The following is a 21,092-nucleotide window of genomic DNA, read 5'->3' on the forward strand; positions in this document are numbered from 1 at the left end:
AAGCTTTCTCGAGCTTTTTTGAGGTTCCCTATGTTTATTTTACCAAACTCTTCGTACCTTAATAATGTATTGAGATTTTTGTCTATATTGTAGTGCTGTAATTTTGTCTATATTATTATTATTATTATTAAATTTCGAAGATAGTATTTTTAAGCTAGAATAAACCCATAATAACATACGCATCTCTGGTCTGGTGGCCAAAGATGAAGCAGGCGACCGCCATCAACAAACTAGGCAAGGTGCAAAGACTTCCATGTTTGGGAATGACGATAGCAATGAGAACTACCCCAACAGCTGCATTGGAGACACTCCTGAATCTACCTCCTTCACACTTTGTGATAATGGGGGAGGCCAGGATGTGCCAATTCAGATTGGAAAACTCACCGAACTACAAAAGATCGGACCGAACAGAAATTTCGGAACAAGTGGAGGAGCACATATTGAATATGTGCACGGACCACATGACACCGAAGTACACTTTCAACACGAACTTCACGGCCGAAATCATAAGCGGTGAAGAATGGAAGATCATTAGTCATCCCGAAAACATGTTTGGAAAAAACACTTGGTATACAGATGGATCGAAGACCAAACATGGAACGGGAGCTGGAATATACCGAGCGGATAGAAATCTAAATTACAGCTATCCGCTAGGACTATACACATCCGTCTTTCAGGCGGAAGTGTATGCTATCTTGCAGTGTGCAAGGCTTATTAAATTGAGACCTCAACGAAATGAGCGGATCAATATTTTTACAGATAGCAAGAGCGCACTAGAGGCTCTGACAAACCTGAAGGTGACATCCAAACTGGTCTGGGAATGTCGTGAAGAACTGAATGAACTTGCAAACAGGAACAAATTAACTTTGTACTGGGTGCCAGGGCATTCAGGAATGACAGGTTATGATAAAACTGATGAATGCGCTAGACGCGGATCATCAACTTCATATATAGGTCCTGAACCAGCTATGGGGGTACCAAAATCATTGGTACGAAACCAGATAAGGACATGGACCAATAAGAAGCACACAGAGTACTGGACAAAAGTACCTGGCAACAAACACAGTACAACCTTCGTTAGGGAACCGTCCGAGAAAAGAACCGAAGAACTACTTCAATATAGTAGGGATCGGCTCAGAATGATTACAGGGTTACTAACCGGTCATTGTCCGCTTAGAGGACATCTGAATAAAATGGGGCTGTACAACGGAGACCTCAGCTGCAGATTATGCAACGAAGGGATAGAAATAGCTCTACACATCTTCTGCGAATGTGAGGCACTGAATCACAGGAGGCAGGCAATATATGGACGTACAAAATTACGCCCAGAAGAATATGACGAATATCCAATACGGAACTTGTACAAACTAGTACAGGGAACGAGACTGATGGAATGGGTGTCATGGGAAGATGGGAGAATAAACGCATAAAGCCCAAGAGGCTGCAGTGTTTTCTGGAGACTTGGACTAAATTGACAAGTCAGACAGCTCCCAAGGTACGTTGAAGCAGTCTCCATCGATTTAATCACTTTCTGAAATTTACCATTCCAATCGAAATGCGCATTACTTTCGAATACGCGTACCGTGCCTAATCCTATTTAGTGATTAACATCTACAATTACACACACGAGCCGCATTAAAAAACCCACGTAGGTACGTTATTTTTTTTCGTCGTACATTATCGTAGGCGAATTAATAACGGATAAGTCAATTGGCAAATTGGAAAGTTCGCGAGTCGTTACGCTGTAATTTTCAATGATAGATGAAGTTGTCAATTTGGAAAAGTTGAAAATGAGGCGTGCCTGTCATTAATTTTCGCCCATCGTTCGAATTAACATTTTTACGGGTTTGCAAGTCGTTTACCTCTTGTTTTGCGTGACGCACATTTCGAAATTATAACTGTGTCCTACGGAAAGGTGTGAAAATCTGTTTCCTATAATTAAGTTGTTTCGAGCTGTTGATTGCGGCGACGCCTTTTGTCTAATTGGGGAAGAGGTGATGACTAGCTCTTGCTTTTGCTTTCAGTAGGTGGAAGAATGCTAGAAATTCTCGATTGAAGGCTTTTTGAAATTGGAAACAGTTTTAGTGGCATTTTTCATACTTTCCACTAAATTTATTTACCTTTGACGGATTTGGAATCGGTTTTACACAATGATATCGAAGAAAGATTGGAGATTTTTCTCTCTTCTATAGATACTTTCAAGAGAGGTGTTCAAGTGATTTGGCACATTGATTCCACCAAGAGCGGTACATATCAGAAATACTCGACGGACTGTGGCTGCTCATCGTTTTGAGGTTCAACTCAGTACACCTCGAACTTCACTGTTTAAGAACTCTTTCATCTGGAGAACTGTGTTCATGTGGAATAAACTTCCTGAGAACGTTTTCCCAAATGGATTTGATCTCTAGCGATTCAAATCTAATGTGAATCGCTACTTTCGCACAGGCACCGCTCTGAGAGGATTTTCCCGTAGTGCTTGTGTTGTGTCCTCAAAAAAATTATATCGAAGAGCAATTAATTGAAAAATAGAATATTTAATTATATGTTTTAACAATTTTTTATAATATTTTTCAAAATTTAACGAATAAAAAATTCTGGTAACAAAAATTGATTTCACAATATTCACGAAGTAGAACAAATTGCCAGAATTTACTTGATTTAATAGAACTGGCCGATACTTGATGGGAATCCATTTCAAAACTAATGACATTTGAAATGAAAGGGGTATATTTTCAGGAGAGATTAATTTTAGGGAAAGAAATGTATTCGCTTTCTATCAATTTTAAAAAATTAACTACATATAGATACACACACTGCAGAAAAAAACTCTCTCGAAACAACTACTTTAATATAAACATTGAGTTAGAAACAACTTCTTTCTTATGAACACTGAATAATACAAAAAATACTGTTACGTTTTTACCCGTGGGTTGATCAATAATTGACTACACTGAATAATCAAACCTAACTTTATTTCACTTCAAATACACCAAACACTTCAACTAAAACTTCAACTATTATTTGAATGTCTATCGCTTTACTAGATCACTTTGCGTACCGCACTGTAACGTACACTTGACTGTGTCGATATGCCCGCCGCTAGCGTTTAAATATCGTAATCGAACATCGTAGAAATTTCGCCGAAGTTCTATCGACATCGGAATTATTATTTTCGGTGCTTTTAGAGTGGCGGGGAATCATCGTACATTCCCGAACTCTAAGCTACGTTACGTTTGGTTTATGGTTACCAGTGGCGGCGGCCAGTTTGTGTCTTTCTTTGCATGATGCACACATCTTTGTATAGAGTTAATTTTTCGAAATTGATTGCTTTCTTCCTTTGGAAGATTCCCACATTTTTTTGTATAAAGATAGAGAAGTAGAAAGCCAAAACATTTCTTTCCCGAATAATAATATTTATTTTGATTTTTTCTATAAAAATGTTTACAAAATTACGACACGTGTTTCTCTATGCAATAGCTTTCTCAAGCAAAAATTTACTCCATAGAAATCAAGAAATTCATGAAATTCAAATAATTACTGGTTTAAATCTGAAAATCAAAAGTTGTCAGTCGGATTAAAAAAAATTCAGACAAGAAATTATAGTAGAAATATTAGCAAAATACTATAGGAAAACTAATACTGAAAATCGTATTATTGAAGCCAGGACGCAGTTGATAAAGAAAAGGTTGGAAAAAAATTGGAGGAAAATGTAGAAGTTTCAAATTTGAAAACTAAAATATCAACATAATTGGTTAATGTTGTGATTAATTTGTGAATGTTGCTTCGGTCCCAATTGTATGACGAACGATGTTCACTGCGTAGGTATCGTCCGACCCGTACTGGAAATCACATGTTGAAAGGTAAGACCTCGTTAAAACTCACCTCGAACATGTTTCAACTTCTGAGGATTGTCGTTCGGGAGCTAGTAACCGGAAAAACACCTTTTTAAACTCCCAAAATTCGTCACTACTACTGTAACGACGTGTTATCTATGGGTCGTAAAATTACTATTTTTTGTTATTCAACCAATAAGTTCAATAATGAAAATGGCAAAAAAATATAGTGCAAATCATAGTGCAAATCAATAGTGTAAATCAACTTTTAGGCCAAGGTATTCCCATCTTTTGTTTAGTGACTGGCTTATTCATTGACATTAAAAAAGCCAGCGAAATAACTCAGTACACATCTTGTTTGTTTTTTCAATTCATCGACCTCGTTAGTCATTTTCTTGTTTTCGCCATTCTTTATCATTCCAACAGATGCTCTACATGTCAGTCGAGCAAGTTGGGTTGATAAAAACGTGCTATTAAGTATGTTTGTCAAGGATCAACAAGTGCGTAATTTGGTTTCTTTTTTTTATATATTCCCATGGTAAGAAGGAACAAATGTCGAATAAATCATACAGAACGGTATCTGAAACATTTTTAAAAGTCATCTCCTTGTAGAGATCAAAGTATGAAACTGAAACATGTACATCAAAAGTGTATTTTGTGAAAATCGATGACAAACGGGGATACAACTCATCACTAGATAATTATACTGGTAATGGTAATAGGTCAACTGAGCACCGATGAAAGAGTTTAGAAAAATTGTTCATTGTTCTACTGTAATTTTTTGTCGTTTTCATAAACAAAAAATAACTTAACAAACCTTATCGAGTTGTTGGAATTGCCATATGGCAGATAAATAGGAATATTTCTAGAAATATCGTTATTAATGTGTTTGAAAAGATTTGGAAAAGCTGAATACACTTATTTGAATTAATGAATCGAAGAGGTTTTGTATTAAAGTGTATAATTTTTAAAATTCTTGCAAAGCGCTTTCGACTTTCGTCATCATTTGTATTAAAGTGTATAATTTTTAAAATTCTTGCAAAATTCTTTCATCATCACTGATGATGACGAAAGTCGAAAGCGCTTTGCAAGAATTTTAAAAATTATACATCACACATCATCACTGATGATGACGAAAGTCGAAAGCGCTTTGCAAGAATTTTAAAAATTATACACTTTAATACAAAACCTCTTCGATTCATTAATTAATGTGTTTGTCTTCAGGAAATCATTAAAAGTTCCGCCATTTTGTGGTAGTTGAAGATATTGACATTATATTCTAGGGTTGTGAAGCATTTGTCAGGAGCTTCAAAAAGATGTATCACAAGACCCCCCAGGCGCCCAGGCGCCATCTTGAAAATTTCATTTGTCAATTCTACTTCAAAATAAAGTATTCATGCATTAATTGCATACTCCCAAATTTCTATTTTTTGAGTTGACCCGTTCAAAAAATAAAATGGAGGCATTAAAGAAATGCACTTTCTGTGAACTACTAAATAACTTCAATTATTGAAATAAATGAAAAAACCTTATCGATAATTAGAACAAAAATAAAAATATATCTTGGATTCAGGAAATGAAAGAAAGTCAACCTAGTACCGGATAGATCCAATTGAAAAAGATTGGGCACAAATTATCTTTCACGGCATGTAAATCTATACCAACGACCTGGTAATCCTATACGGACAAATGAATGGAGTCATTCGATCCAAAAATCCTTTCACACACTTGGAAGGCTGCTATAAAGCCTTTGAAGTAAATTGTTGGACATTTTAAGTATCGATGCGATACACATACAGAGTGATAACTTGTAGATTTATCTCGAACACATGTATCCTACAATATTTAGATGAAGTCTGAATAGTCGGTTGGTTGAACAGAATTGTTTTGAGTAGAATATACTATTTTTATCATAATATTCTATATCAAAATGCATAAAGTTTGGTTCATTTTATGATCACAGTATAGAAACGTTTCAGTACAAAAACCTCGAACTCCATGTCTCTCAAATACGAATAAGTATGGACAGTACGATATCTGATTATTATCAGTATCATTGTAGAAATATTGTACTCGAATACTTGCTTCATTTCTTCTTCTTAGGGCCCAGCATGTTTTGATTGGTAATATATCGCGGGAAAGACATGTTGGTACAATTTTTTCAGTAAAACAAATTATTATGTAATGTTTCTCTCCAGAGTCGCTAAAGGCTTATGAATGACATTCACTGGAATGAAAGTAAAAACAACAAAACCTAAACAAAGTTTTAAATTAGTCAGTTGAATGAAACACTATGAAACACTACCTAAAACCGAATAATACTTTTGTGTAACATTCAAACAATGTTAGTTACGTGAAGCTACAAATCTTCAACCTAATATCAAGTATGTAATTATGCTTCAGTGAACGAGATCTTGATGGCGACCTCATGTGTAAAAAATGAGTGCCAGTAATATAGACATTCAGTAATGACAAACGAGTCAACAAAGAGCTATTATTTTTGATTATCAAATCATCAACCGCAGACCTAAATCAATACTGTAGTATCGCCTTTGAGAACAACCAGAATATTTCGTTGCTTCATTGCCTTCAATAATGTCTACCGCAGTTGTAGACGAACCGTCAGACATGAAATCCTACAGTTATATCCTGTGAAGAAAGTTCACACCCTCTGAAACATCATCACTTTTTCAAAATGAGAAATTCTGGTCGAGGTGATGAATTATTTAGAGCATCCAACGAAAAAAGAGTTGCAAACACTATGGATAACCGGGAAATACTAGCAATAATGGTATTGTGAATCATCCCCTGAAATAAAATAACGACGGCCGCCACTGTTCCATTGTGACGTAGCCAAGGTCTCACCAACTCGACTGGTGCTTCGCGAATGTTCTAGTTGTCGCGTCGCTTCGAAAACAATTTTACCGGCTTTCTAACTTCCACTGGTATATAAACACTAAGCAACACGTATATCGGCAGAAGTCAAGTCAAGTGACAGTGCGGTGCGGAGTGAATTCAAATAGAGCGATAGACATTTGAATATTAGTTTGAATATTTGAATATAGAAGTTTTAGTTAAAGTGTTTGGTTGTATTATCAGTGTAGCAGTGAAATATAGTTAAGTTTGATTATCATATTATTATAGAGTTTAGTCTTTTATTGTGAAACCCACGGGAAAAACGTAACAATAGTCAAGAAAGGTGAGAAAGAAACGATGTTAGAAAAAACTGGGAAGTCATCAACAAAAATTGTTTGGTGTTGTGAACCTCCATTCTAGATCAAAAATCTAAAATCCTGCGATTTTAGAACCCATAGGCACAAGCCGGGACGACGGAAATCCGTCGGGTAGTATGACAATGTTGGAAAAACGGTAAATTTGTTGTTCGGGACTATACTTGTGTGGATACATTAGCAACTTGCCATATTCCTGCTGCTTCTGCGAAAGCCGGTGCAGCTGCCTCTTTAGGAGAAAGTTCCAAACTAGGGAAATATCAGAATTTGGGAAATGATTATATCTTTCGCCCAATAGCTGTTTAAACTTTTGGTGTTTTTCGCTCTGAAGCCTTATCTTTCATCAATGAAATTGGGAAAAGGTAACCAATGAAACCCACGAGTCAAGAGCCACATCTTTTCTTATTCAAAAAATTAGTATAGCCATCCAAAGAGAAAATGCGGCTTCGTTTTTTTTGGTACTCTTTCGAATTGTTCAGTAATACATTCTTCAGTAAAAACCCTTGGGCTAAATGAGTTGAAAAATATTGGCAACACTTGTTTCATGAACAGCGTAATCCAATGTTTATCAAACGTGAGATTGTTATTGGAATATTTGAAGAAGGGTGAATTCAGGAAAGATATCAATGCTAGTATTTCTAGGATGGAGGGTGCTTCAATGAAAGCGTTTGCAGAAGTCATCAAGGAATTGTGGTCAGAAAATTAATTTGAGTAGTAAATACAGTCTCCTTAAAAAATCAGATTCAAAGTTTCGTTCCTCGATTCATAAGTGATGCCCATAAAGACGCCCAAGAGATTCTTCGTTATCTTTCAGAAGGTTCACATAAAGACGTTAATATAATTATTGAGAAACCTAAACCAATTTTAACGAAGATCGACGAAAAATTGAGCAACAGCGGAAATGCACAAGAGTCATGGCTCACATATTTGAGGATGCATAACTCTAAGATTGTAGATAATTTCGTTGGTCAATTGAAATCCACGATGAAAGGCACACACTGTGAACACTGTGGACATCTTTGATCCTTTCTGGGATTTGTCTCTCTCCATACCACAAAGAACCGACCAATTGAGTTTGTGGCAATGCTCATATCGTTTACAAGAGAAGAAACTTTGGATGGAAATGAAAAATCTACGTGTTCGAAATGCAAGGAAAGGAAAAAATGCAAAAGTCCCTATCAATCCACAAGTTTTTCCATATTTTAGCAATTCATTTAAAAATATTCTCTCCAATGGAAAGATTTAGAGGGAAATTGAATGATATTATCGAATTTCCTCTACGACTCACATGTGTCACCAATTTCACCCAAATCGCTTGTGAGTGGAGGAAAAAAAATTGGAACAGTTCGAGATTCTCCGTTTTCCAAATGCATTGTTACAAGGATAGATGACTTACGGAAGGAGCTCTCGATATTTGTTTGTGGAAACCATTCTAATGATAACATTTTAGAGAATTTCGAATATTTAAGGGTATTTCGATGTGTAGCTTTCTCCATAACATTCGGTGTTGATAATAATTTGACGAGCCTAGAAATCTCAGTTGCCGGTTGATTGGTCCAAATTTAGGGAGGGTGATCGAAAGAATGAACTTTTTCAGCTGTTCCAGAATTCTACTTTAGACTCTTTCAAAATGAATTTTCGAGCAACAGAAATACTGGATGGTATTATGTTACTTGGTAGTTGTTAGATGTGAGATTTTGCTCCTGTCGGCCGAAGTCATTGCTCCGTTAATGGATTCAGTCGATGTCAACGCTCCCGATGGTTTTCATCAAAAATCCGCATACTCGTTACTCAATCCCGATATGAATCGCCATCGATCACAAATTGATCGTTCGTGGCTAGTGTAAACAAAGCCAATTTGCGGCACGTCAGCTCTAATGCCTTCGGTTAATCTGCAGTGTAAATCCCTTAATGAAGGCATATTCAACTGACGGTTGAGATGAATCGCGCTCTTCGTCGTTATTAATAGTCTGCCGACTACGAAACGTTATCTCCGTCGATGGATGTTTTCCTTTTTTCCATCTGGAACCTTGTAGACTACTTCCTTATCTGTCTGGACGTCAATTGGGACGGCTTATCATGCGCTCGGTGGTTGTCGGGAATTATCTTCGGACAACGTTATTTGTTTTAGGAATTGGTTTCCTGGATGACTTTTCGAAATTGTAATCGTCGATAATTGATCGTTGAATACGTAGCGAGTACGGTGAAGTGTAAGAGAAATTGAATTTCATGGTAGCTGGTTGCGTGGTAAGAATGTGGCCGATGTTCAATGTTTAATACAAATGTCTGTATAGATAACAACTTCTTCGAAATGAAGTACATCTAAATGGTCTTCCATGTCTCAATCGGTATTATAGGAACATTTTCGATTTACCTCGTTTGCTAGACTTTGTAGAGAGGACGGTGTTTTGAAGCCATTCAGTGTATTATTCAAAGAAAACGCGAAATATCTATTTCATACATATTCTGCAAATTTTATTTATTCTGAGCTTGCAGATGTTAGTCTCGATACTAGAGAAAACCTTTGACCACAACTCTGAAGTGACATGGAAGAAAAATGACCATTAATATTTTAAATAAGTCCCTACTAAATAAATATAGATATATCGACTTTTGGTATCATCATTCCGTCAACTGTCATATTTTTAAACATGCTTTCTCTCATGACAAAACTGAGGTGCAACCTACATTAAATCAGTGGAAATCTAGTTTTTGCTCAGAGGTCTTGTGGTACCCGGCCAAAAGGTGAGAGCCTTGAACAGCTGATACCTTTCTGTAAGACTCGCTTCACCAAACATGTGGTCTGGTACATGTTTTTGTATGTACTATATGTCTTCAAACTTTATGCTTCTAGAGAAGAAAGAATATCCATCAGACATGGTGGAATAGTACACGCATGCTTTAAGTCTTCTGGGAATCGACATAGACAATATGTACGGGTAACGGAGGAGAAATGCAGTGAATGCAGATGGAAGCATCTTATACAACCAAGGTACCGAAGAGGCAATCTATACTTACCTCAAGATGGAACAACTCCACCCACAAAAGATAAACTCAATAAAGAATTCCCTACGCTGCTCTATCACAACAAACTCCGACAGAACTGGTCATTGGAACTGCCAAAGAAAGAAGAGAGATGCTGCTATGTTGTTGCTACAATGAAGAACGAAAACTAATGAACATCAGTGAGAACATAAACAATGCGGAGAAAAATATAAAATTTATAAAGAAAATTAATGTATACAATCAAATATGAAGTTCGTATATTTATCTATATATGTGTGTGTATATATCTATTATAACTTGCAATGTACCCCGCTAATAACCCTCTGTGGTTGATGCGGTTCTTGCTTTAAAAAAAATGCTGCTATGTTGTTTCCGTTCTGATCTTAGTGTGGTGTATAGTTTCCCCCCAATAGAGAAGTCGTAAACTTTTTCCTCATGAATGGATTTCTTTTCTCTGAAGAATTCAATACGCCGCTCTATCAGAACAAACTCCGACAGAAATGGTCATTGGAACTGCCAAAGAAAGAAGAGAGTTGCTGCTATGTTGTTGCCGTTCCGATCTTAGTGTAGTGTATAGTTTCCCCGACAATAGAGAAGTCGTGAACTTTTTTCTCTTTTCTCTACATAGTTCATGGAAATGAGAGAGCCAGAATTGGAGCATTTCTCGAGGCAGCTGCACGAGCAAGCATGATAAACATGCTTGCCGTTCGGCACTGAACTGATCTCGTCTTTTATCGAGTTAGATAACCCGTTCAGCTGAAGACCCACATCGAATACACAGGGACCAATTCACTCCTGCAGATATGACTTATGAAAGTAGTAGATCTTTGCTTTTCTCAAGTCGCAAATTGGGGGATTTCATCATAGCCTGCCTGGATGGTATTTTCAATACTTTGATCTACCTCAGCGCAGGGAAGGGTTAAATGAAATATCAAGACTTTGTCTTTGACTTCTGTCAAACCACTCTATTCGAAAAGATGTTCTGATGATTGGAGATTAAGTATTAATATAATTTCACCGTTCTACGGCTGAATTTTCAACATGACAAAGGTTATCCTTCCAGGCCCATTTCTTGAGGTTCTTGAACAATATTTTTTGCAACGTTTTCCCTTCTAGTGTTTTTCCAGATCGCTAAAATAATCAATTTGATTCCCAATCCACTTCTTTCTACTTTTGTTTGTGGTATTGAAATCGTATATGCTCCGGCCTGTAATGCAACCTTCCGTATCTGGCCTCCTTTCGAGGCACGCGACCGTAACTATGTCTCTCAACATGTTCGTGTCATTATATTAGATCGGTCGAGTTGTTCGTACATGTGTTAATTTCAGGAATTGAGGAGTGTGCGAGATCCAAAACATTTATGAGGTGCGGAAGATGTCCTCTGAAATTCACACCCTTCCCACTATGTATTATTCGGTATGTGTTTGGCAGTAAAATATTTTTAGATATATACCGAATCGATATTTTGGCTAGAGAGTATAAACAGTTGTGGAGCCTTTCAAATATTAACAGAAAACACAACTATGCAGATATAATAATTAAAATATATTTTAGTAAGGAAGGACATAATTTTTTTATTGAATTTCATTTAGACACTGGGTTATTAGAACAAGTTGATTGTGACTCAACTCTATTTCTTCTACCATTCTTGTTTTTCAACTAGCATGGATAGATTTTCAAAGAGATAACTCAAGAAGTGTCTCAAGGTTCTGTTCTAGGGCTTCTGTGAGTTCTCAACTTCAGAAATGATTTGTCTGATTTATTATTTGAACAGCATATAACCGTGTTCTCTGTAGACACAACAATTGTTGTATCTGTAAAAAAGAACCAGAGTCTAAGAAAATAAATACAATAAATACAAACACTATTTTTCAAATATATTCTTACATGTTGGTACTGAACCACACAATTATTCGTTGGTTTGGGTAAGTTAGTTCCACGTTCAAATCCATCGTCTACATATTTCAAATGAAAATTCATCGAAATTTCATTTATTTTCCATAATACAACCTTCCAAGATAAGATATAATCAAATCCGTTCCCAGACCTGTTGCAGTAATTTGCTATTACTTTGGTACTAGTTGGTTCCAATAAAGAATTGAAATTGCTATGAAATTTTCACATGGAAAGTATTTTAACGTTTAGCTGTCAAATCTAGGAAGTGACTTGAAAGTCGCCTAAGATACGCGTTCGTTAGGATATTGTGTGACAGAGAGACAGAGAGAGAGATAGAATTCTTAAGTCTCTTCCTAGTTTTGACAAGCTGTATAAACGTCATTGAAAATCAAAAATTATATATACAGATTCTATTAACACGTATCGAATACGTACCACGCCTTTATTTGCAAATGGTTCAACAATAATTTACTTGCTGGTTTTCTTATTCAAGTTTGAATTGACAATTCGGTATATTTCTGAAGATACTTCACACAAAACAATGAAATCCAAGTTGCTTTGTGACTCGGCGTTAAATTCAATGATGCATCGATGAAATATGGTCGACTTATTCATGCACTTTTTTAAATCTCGTTGCCCGGAACTAACGAAGCCTGAATCGGACAATCCCACAACAATTACATTAGGTTGCCATATAGAGACTTGTAAGTTTAAAAAGCAACCAATTAGTGGAGCGCGCAAGTGCATATTTCCCTTCTAAATATGGCCGGCTACTACCGATTTGGATGCGGGTATTTTATTTAATAAATTAGGACACACTTTGTCGAGAGAGACCGTATTAGTTTGAGCATGTCGTTATGTTTTAGTTGTTAGCTGAACAAGTTATATTTCCGACCACACATCGAGCTGCATTTGGAATGCATCCAGTGATTTGTGGTTTGTCGAACACAAGGAAAATGACCCGATGGGAAATAACATTCATTCATAAAATAAAACAGTCAAATATTCTAATTAACTTTAATTTTTTGCAATAACATTTATTGTACATTGACTGGAAGTAATTTGCTCAGGACTTCTGCTGTACATCATCAATTCAAAATGTTTCGAATTCAAAAAATTAAAACCCTAACCTGAAAGTGAAAAACAAATTGTTGTTACACTTCTTATCAATATTTGTATTACAATCCTTTGAAAGGCGTATTCGTTTAGCTTCTTTTTCGTTCTCTGTTGTCCATGATAATAATTATAGAATTTTTCCAATATTTTTTATTTAAAACACGTTTTGCTACACGGTAGTTTCATCAGATACTGGCAACTATAACTGTATTATCATGCAGAAGCACCGTGTTACTATTGCTCGAGCTACTATTTTACTGTTTAAGGGTTAAAATTTACTGATTATGATGATAATGGGGAATGTTCCTCAATTTGGGTTATTACAGCAAATGCAAGTTTGAACAAAATAAAGTTGGGTTTAATTCATTAGTTTTTCAAATTCACTTCGAAAAGTATTCAAAATGATATTTCAAATGTTGGCTTTTAATTTTTAAAGGGATTTGTTTCTAATTCACATATTGGCAACAGTGCCTATATCAAGTTGGAATAATTTATAGGTACCGAGATATTCTACTTTAAAGTAGGAAAATGATCTCTATAAATCAACAATTAAGGCAAAATATAAATTATAGTTCAATACCACCTCCACGAGCCACATTAACAACAGTTGTTTTGTTATTTATTTATATAGAGGAAGATAGGTTAGGTGCACAAAATGTCATATGTCACATAATGTCTCGGAACATAAGTAAACAGAACAGCACGCCTCTGAAATAGGTCATCTTTGTTTGACTCATACAGGTAACAGATTCATTGTCCTTTATTACCTATAACCGATGTTGCCAAATGGTGAAATAGAAACGAATCCCTTCAAATGTTGAATGCATCATTTCATTCCTCTTTTTTAAGTATTTAAATAATTTTTTAAAGAAAAAGGTTGAAATGATAAGTTTAAAATGCGTTGTTTCAGAGCTCTTTTATGAAAACTACTTGATTTTCGTCAGAATGAACATTCCCCATTATAGAAAGTAAAACTAGTTATAAAACTAGTTTTACTTTCTATAATAATTATCAAATTACCTAGTATGTAGTATGTATCTGATAAAATATGTTTTTATTGGATAAGAAGTTCGCCGAGTCAACCGAAAGCTTTTCAAAATCCCTATTCCCAGGTAGTCACCGCATTGTACAATGTGAATTTTCAACTGGCGAAAAAAATATCTATTGAATATTTTGGGAACTGTAGTTCACATATTGTAGTTCTGTGTATTTTCGGTCTCTTCTGACCACAGTAGATTATGAAATATGTTCACGATCTGGTTGTATTTGACGGAACAATTTGCTTTCTTCTTGCTGAGTCTGAATCATAGCAAACAACATCAGTCCTGATTGAAATTTCAATTCTCTTCAGAAAAAGGCCTTTTCAAAAAACGTTTTGAATAGTGGTCTTCATCAAAAATTATGTTTGAGGTGTTAGGTTAGGCAAGGTCCAAAGTGAGTGGGTCTATTTGACCCTCTACCGCAATCCGCAAGGGTTTATTGTGGCTCACACCTATTCACACTCGACCAAATAAACCCAGCTTCTTAACAAAGCTGATTAGTTTGTATGGTGAGTGGTCTTTCAGGTCAGAGGATAAGAGTATGGCTCTGCCGAACTCTAAAAACCTGATTCGGTACCAGCGGGGCAGGCACAAAGTATATGCTCTGCTGTTTCATCATTTTCCAAACAGAGGAGACACACACTGTCTTCCGATAGTATGAGTTTCTGCATATGATGATTCAAATGACAGTGACCCGTAAGAAGACATCGTAGCATGATACGATGATACCAAACAGTTGTTGGACTGTAGTCCAACAACTGTTTGGATTCTTCCAATCTCTCCGCACACAATTCAATAGCGTAAATTTCCGCTTGAAATTCATTCGCATAGGTTCCTAGGCAGGTTTGATATCTCTGTCCTGGGTCTGCGACTGAAAACACCTGCACCGGAGCCGGAAGGTGTTTTTGATCCATCTGTGAACCAAAAACTATCTGCTTTCTCCCGGAGAAACCCAGTCTTCTCTACTCGGGAACAATACTTTATAAGGCATTTCGTAGTTGACTATTGGAGGCATAAAGTCAGAAGTCATTTCCAGAATGCTGTGACTTCCAGTGTCAACCAACAGTGTGTTGTACTCTGCAATAAATTGATTTGTGCAATTGGCAATGTGCACAAATGTTTTTGAGGTGTCATTCGATTTCTAACTGCACACGATTTGAGCCAAGCTGCACTGACCATTAATTTGAAAGTAACAAAAAATGTAGTCAAACAAAAAACCAGTAAAGGTGATGGTAATTCCCTCGACTAAGACGGAGAATTACCCGAATATCAAGGATAAATAAGGCCCTCCAAGGAGGTCAGTTGCAAAGCCTAGCTTCGACATAAACAACTGCACGACATTCGTCTAATATCTTTCACTAGAACTTTCGCTGCAAGGCTACTTGATGGATTTGTGACGGGTCAGAGTATTCACGATACTCTGTTGTGTTTCTGATATTTGAGTAAACGACACCATGCTGAGAAAAATGTATTTATCTGTGCTGTTTGTAGAAAACGCAGAGGTATACTTGCCTAATATCCATCATATTACTAACATAACTGTTTTTTACGTTTTCTGTCACTTCATCCATTCATCAGAAATAGTTTCATGAAGAAGACGATCCTAATTACAAATACGATCACAATAAGAATTATGGTCCTGCAAAATTTTCAGAGACAATTTGAAACTAAATGTATTGCTCTACAAATGTTTTCGCTTCTAGCCACTAAATTTCGCTTTTAGTTTTTTTTCGTCAACTAACTACCTTCCAAATCTTCTTTTTGAAAGTTGCTAGACTTGCTAGATACACGAACAAGACTTTCTGTAGATATTTGTTAAAATAAATGAGCAATTACATCTTGATGATGATGATCCCTTCAAAAGTGATTCAATTTTATTATTAATAGAAGCATTTATCGATCACGAAACGAAGAGAAAACAAATGCAAGAAATGCAGACACCATTTATAATCGTAATCGTTTCAATAACGAAATCGCATCTTCGCAAGCACTTTCGATTTTTTCTCGCGTCACCATAATTCATCAACTGTTTGATAAATACTAGTTGGTATTTATGTCGGCATGAAGAATTGCTTGTATAAATCAAAGGTTAATCTATAGACTGCTGAGATCAAAAGGTAGATAAACGTATTGGAACTAAGGAGAAAGAGAAGAATATATTATGATTTCTATAGAAAAATGTGGGCTTGGATTTATAGACTTGTTTTTTCGTGTACACATGCTTCATCAATTTGTGAATCCGAAATAAGTGGACAAAACAATATTGAAAAGGAAACGATGTGGCTTATGATCAGATGAAATTTAAATTTCATTTTCATCGATGAATTCACAGTTTTTTTTTTATAAAAATATATTAAAGATTGCCAGAGTGTTCTGATTTGAACATTTGAACGAGTTCAACTGCAATCAATGTCTCTCAGATATTGTTCAAATATTTGAAGTAACGTTTACATAAATGCTGATTTTATGTTTTTTTGCAGGTGAGTACTATCACGCCAGAGCTGATGAAACTTTACATAGATACTGATTATAAAAAATACTGTTGACCCTTCAGTATACGTTTCCAGAAAAAGTAAGTACCTACTTTGAAGAGATACTACTGGAGATTTCGAATCGAAACTTTTTTTTCTCGAATTTCATATTTCAATTTTCGATTTTAAATATGTTATATACTTGAATTGAAGGGGTTATATTTTTAGGAGTGATTAATTTTTGGGAAAGAAAGTTTTTGGGTTTTCCAGGAGGACTTTCTTTCAGTTTGTGTCTGAAAGTTATTTCTTTGCATGATCTACACATCCATCTTTAGAGTTACTTATTTTCAAATTGATTACTTCCTTCCTTTTAGAAAGCCAAAAACTTTCTTTCCCAAAAATACACATTTTTCGATGATACATACGTGTTTGAGCCATGAAACTCATCTTAACTAGATCTCTAGATTCCTGAAGAATTTGCATATTTACCATTTCGCGAGATATTTCGAATCGCGCGGGTGTTAAAAGTATAGGTTTTCTGTATTTAGGTTCGAAGTACTGATTTTATGTGTGTGCGCATGTCAATAGCGTTAATATCATGTCATTGAACGTGCCTGAAAGGGTAATTGAATACATAATCATGGATTTCCAACAGTTTCTTGTGGTGATGAAAATAGCTCTCCACGCAGTTTTTCTTTGACATAAGGAAACAAGTCTTCAGGTGATGTTTCTGTTTCTTCTTTCGTATTTGATGCTCTAGTTATGCTAAAAGACTGCTCATCATTTTGGTCGTCCTTCTAGGACTTTCCAGAACTATTTAATAGGTTCATCTGTAACACAAGCTTGGCTTAGATAGCCACGATCCTTCATAGATGTAAGTTGTATCGGTTTATATTTTATATTAATCTGAATTGAATAAATTTTTTTTGATAAATCCGCAGAATATGACCAGTGAATTAGCAGTTAGATGTTTTTTTCTGGCAATATCAATTATTGATGGGTTGATGTGTTATTGTTTCTTTCAATAACGTCGAAGAATGTTCGCAAGAAATTTGTTATATACCATTAAGTTTCAACTGCTCTTCAATCCACTAACGAAATGGTGGTGATAATCCCAGTGGAGTCAAAAAACAAGTAATCATTATCTTGGAAGTGCATCGTTAACGAGCAACTCATGGGTTTGTTATGGATATTTCAAAATAACCCAAACAGATAATAGATTCTCAGTTTCAGTGCATTTCATCACCTGTAATGATGTTGTATAGGTACGGATTTTTCAGTTCCCAAGTTGACATTTTTCTATTCCTCATTTTTCATTTCCTATACTCACGAGTCTTTTTGGGCATCAGTAAAATTGTGCTGAATTTGTCTGGAGTAGTTCATGACATTGAGTTTTTTTTGGAATCACAACGAACTGCCATGAGATTTATTACTGACAGTTAACAATAGAATTCTACAATTTTTTTTAAAAATCATAGTAAATCGTCCAACGAACACCTTCACGAGTGATTCCCGTTTTTTCACACACACTTCTTTATTTTCAAACACCCACTATTATATTACTGCGCTGTTTCTAAACTATCGCTGATTTTATAAATGAAGGATTTGTTTCAAGTAGGGCCATCTGACGGTCGTTTGTATAATCATAAATGACAACTGATGCTTGAGACCCAATAGAATAATATAACCAGTAGGCTCTCTTACCACGTGATCCGCCCGAGTTGCCAGGGACCTTCAACCTCTCTTAGGATGATATTCTCATCCAACACGTTCAGTGCTGTAGTATCGAAGGATTTGACGGTACGATGGACATCGGATAAGTTATAATAAACGGTCGGTAATTGATATTGTGTTTAGTTTATTCGCTGTTGTTATTATTGTTTATAGTTTTTATAGTTGGTTATGCGTAATTTACCACAAAATATTCTATAATAACCTTAAATTTCGTTTTCATACGAACACACGCGAATGGTAAAAGAACGAAATTGGCTCCACACTTCGTTTCGAGGTCACCCAGAGATGAAAGTAGTGTGAGTTGACTTATTGGTTGATTTTTACTATGCTTGAGGTTTCACTTCACCGTATTGCTATTCTAAACAAAAGTGATAATGATGTTACTGTACACAGAACTTTCAAAATTACGTGAGCAATTGTTTCACCTTTGTTTTTGGAAACCTAGGAATGTTTCTTTCCGGAATTGAAGGGTTAATGATGCGGAATCTACCTAGTTTTTCAGATAACTTTGCGAAAATGTTTTTTTTTCTTCTACAGTTTCTAAATCGCTTTTTTAAATATCTTGATACTGCCTCGCTATATACTGTGATATCAAGTGTTTTCCAGTGAATCTTTTGTTTGCGTCAATTCATGATTAAAATGAGTATCTAAATGATGTCTGTATTATCGAATGATAATCGCATGTCATGAGAAAAAAATTTGTATGTCATTGATGTTCAACAAATTGATAAATGTAGCCATTACTACGTGGTAGGAGATCATTATGAAAGATGAGAAATAAACCACGTGTACAAGTGGTATAAAAACATAGGAAGTTTAATTTCTCATTTTTCATCATTGATGTTAGTTTGCGATCAAAGGATGTGTGTCGGACGTCGTGCAGCACGTCCCTGTTGACATGTTAGATGCTGTCATGGAGAAGCGCTTGTAGTTTTTGTTGGCGACATAAGGAAGATGCGGTATCTCCGTAATTACCGTACGTACGTAACGAAGGCTATTTTTTTCCAGAGGAATGTACATATCTTATACTCCAGACTGTTATTAATGTTTGTTAACGGGGGAATTTCATCGATTGTAGACGGTTATGATCGACTCTGCGTCGTATAGATAAATAAGACATATGACGTTCGTAATTGCTATTGTGCTTCTGTCTGGTTGCAATTTATAGTTTTTTGATGGATTTGTCAGCCTCGTTAGCACCTTCTTGAACTATTAAAGGCAAAAATATACGCATTTTTTGCACCACATTGTGACTGTATGTCACCGGAGGAGACAAATCTGCTTATGTTACGATAACAGTACCTGAAATATTTTTACGTTGTGTCATCGTGACATTATCTACAGTTCATTTTGAACTTGATTGCTTTCTTCCTTTCTTGGAAAGTTTCCTACATTTTCGTATAAAGAAGAAGTAGAAAACTGGAAAACCTTTTTTTTGAAAATTATGCTTCTGGTAGGAGGTTTTATATAACGCATAAATGCGTCAAAAAAGCTTTCATTATCAGTACATAAATTTTATTTTAGTTTTCAAAACTGCAAATTATATTTTCATTGAACTTAAGTCCAAATATACAGGGTGACAATATGAAAACTCACAATGGCTATATCTGAGCATACAAATAAAATATAAGAAATCTCTGAAGACAACTTCCATAATAGGGAGGTAATTCCCTACTTGTGATCCCTTGTCTAAAAGCCCTTCACTGGTACCCTACAGAGCTACATTTGATGAAGTTTTGGTTTGATAAATAAAACACTATTTATTCAAATTGAAATGTTATTTTCTGATATTAATTTAGGAAATGTTCAAAAACATTCTTATTGCCATCGTAGCAATGATATTGAGACTCATAAACATTTTACGCCTGTACTATTTTTGTTTATTTGTACCTGAAAAAAATGTATTTAGTTGATGAGTAAAAGTAACATGTTTTACTTCAAAATGGGAAACGAATACTCTTATTATGAATACATTTGATTTTTATTTCGATACATTGTACACGTGAAACATAATTTTTATCTGCAACAATGGTATACAACACAGCTGAACGTGTGGAAATGATTTTTATTTATGTTGGGGAAGATCAGTGTTACATTCGCCAACTAGTAGCCAAATTTCAAGAAACTTGTATTGTCACAACCAAGATTACTGAACGAAGTAACGTAAATTATAGTACTCGGACTGTTTGCAATAAATCATACTTTATCGACTCGTCAGGCAGCTACAGCAACCGGATTATCACGCGAATCTGTAAGGAATCTTACATAAATTTCATTCATATGAAATGCAAAATTTTCAAGAACTTGGTGAAGATTGCCCCGACAGAAGAATTTAATTTTGTGAAATTATGACGGCTAAAATTATCGCAGAATCTCGGCTCATCAAAAATATTTGCTTTAGTGACGATTGCACTTTTTATTAGAATGGGCACACAAATAAACAAAAGTATCGTTACTGGAGTGACGAGAACCCATGACTATTTAGAGAAGGACATACGCAATATCCCCAAAAAGATAATGTTTGGGTTGGTATATTGAAAAATGCAATTATTGATACATTATTTATAGAAGGAAATTTAAATGAAGAAATGTATGCTAGAAAAATCTATCGAATCTCGGATAGTTCATGAATTGAAGACTCAGAGAGACATACACGCCAAATTATCTTTCGAAGAAAATTTATTACATTTTCTCTACAGGATTGGGCATCATTATTTAGTTCCAGTTAGACAATGGTTGGATAATAATTATGCAATTCTATGAATT

General features: G+C 35.4%; 1 protein-coding gene and 1 long non-coding RNA gene across 7 annotated transcripts in view; both read left to right on the forward strand.

Annotated features, from left to right (window-relative positions):
• LOC111502532 (Death-associated protein kinase related) overlaps positions 1 to 21,092 on the forward strand; it is a 361,534-nt gene that overhangs the window by 262,285 nt on the left and 78,157 nt on the right. The window contains exon 1 of one of the 5 annotated variants that reach the window (XM_074175623.1): positions 11,415 to 11,485. The exons of 3 other annotated variants lie outside the window; for them this stretch is intronic. In XM_074175623.1, the coding sequence (XP_074031724.1) occupies positions 11,430 to 11,485 (56 nt within the window). In that variant the 5' untranslated portion in view covers positions 11,415 to 11,429. Of the gene's footprint in view, positions 1 to 11,414; positions 11,486 to 19,321; positions 19,341 to 21,092 lie in introns of those variants that run through there. One more of the 5 variants, XM_074175628.1, reaches the window with a different exon arrangement.
• On the forward strand, positions 12,536 to 13,162 carry LOC141482418 (uncharacterized). 2 transcript variants are annotated; one of them, XR_012465521.1, is made up of 2 exons: positions 12,536 to 12,669; positions 12,832 to 13,162. It is a non-coding gene; the product is annotated as an uncharacterized lncRNA (long non-coding RNA). The 2 variants fall into 2 exon arrangements; XR_012465520.1 differs by having other exon boundaries at positions 12,626 to 12,756.

Source organism: Leptinotarsa decemlineata, unplaced genomic scaffold (genome assembly GCF_025532065.1).
Source record: "Leptinotarsa decemlineata unplaced genomic scaffold, Ldec_3_MD MMD2_tig00001064_RagTag_RagTag, whole genome shotgun sequence".
In the NCBI taxonomy this organism is placed as follows: domain Eukaryota; kingdom Metazoa; phylum Arthropoda; class Insecta; order Coleoptera; family Chrysomelidae; genus Leptinotarsa; species Leptinotarsa decemlineata.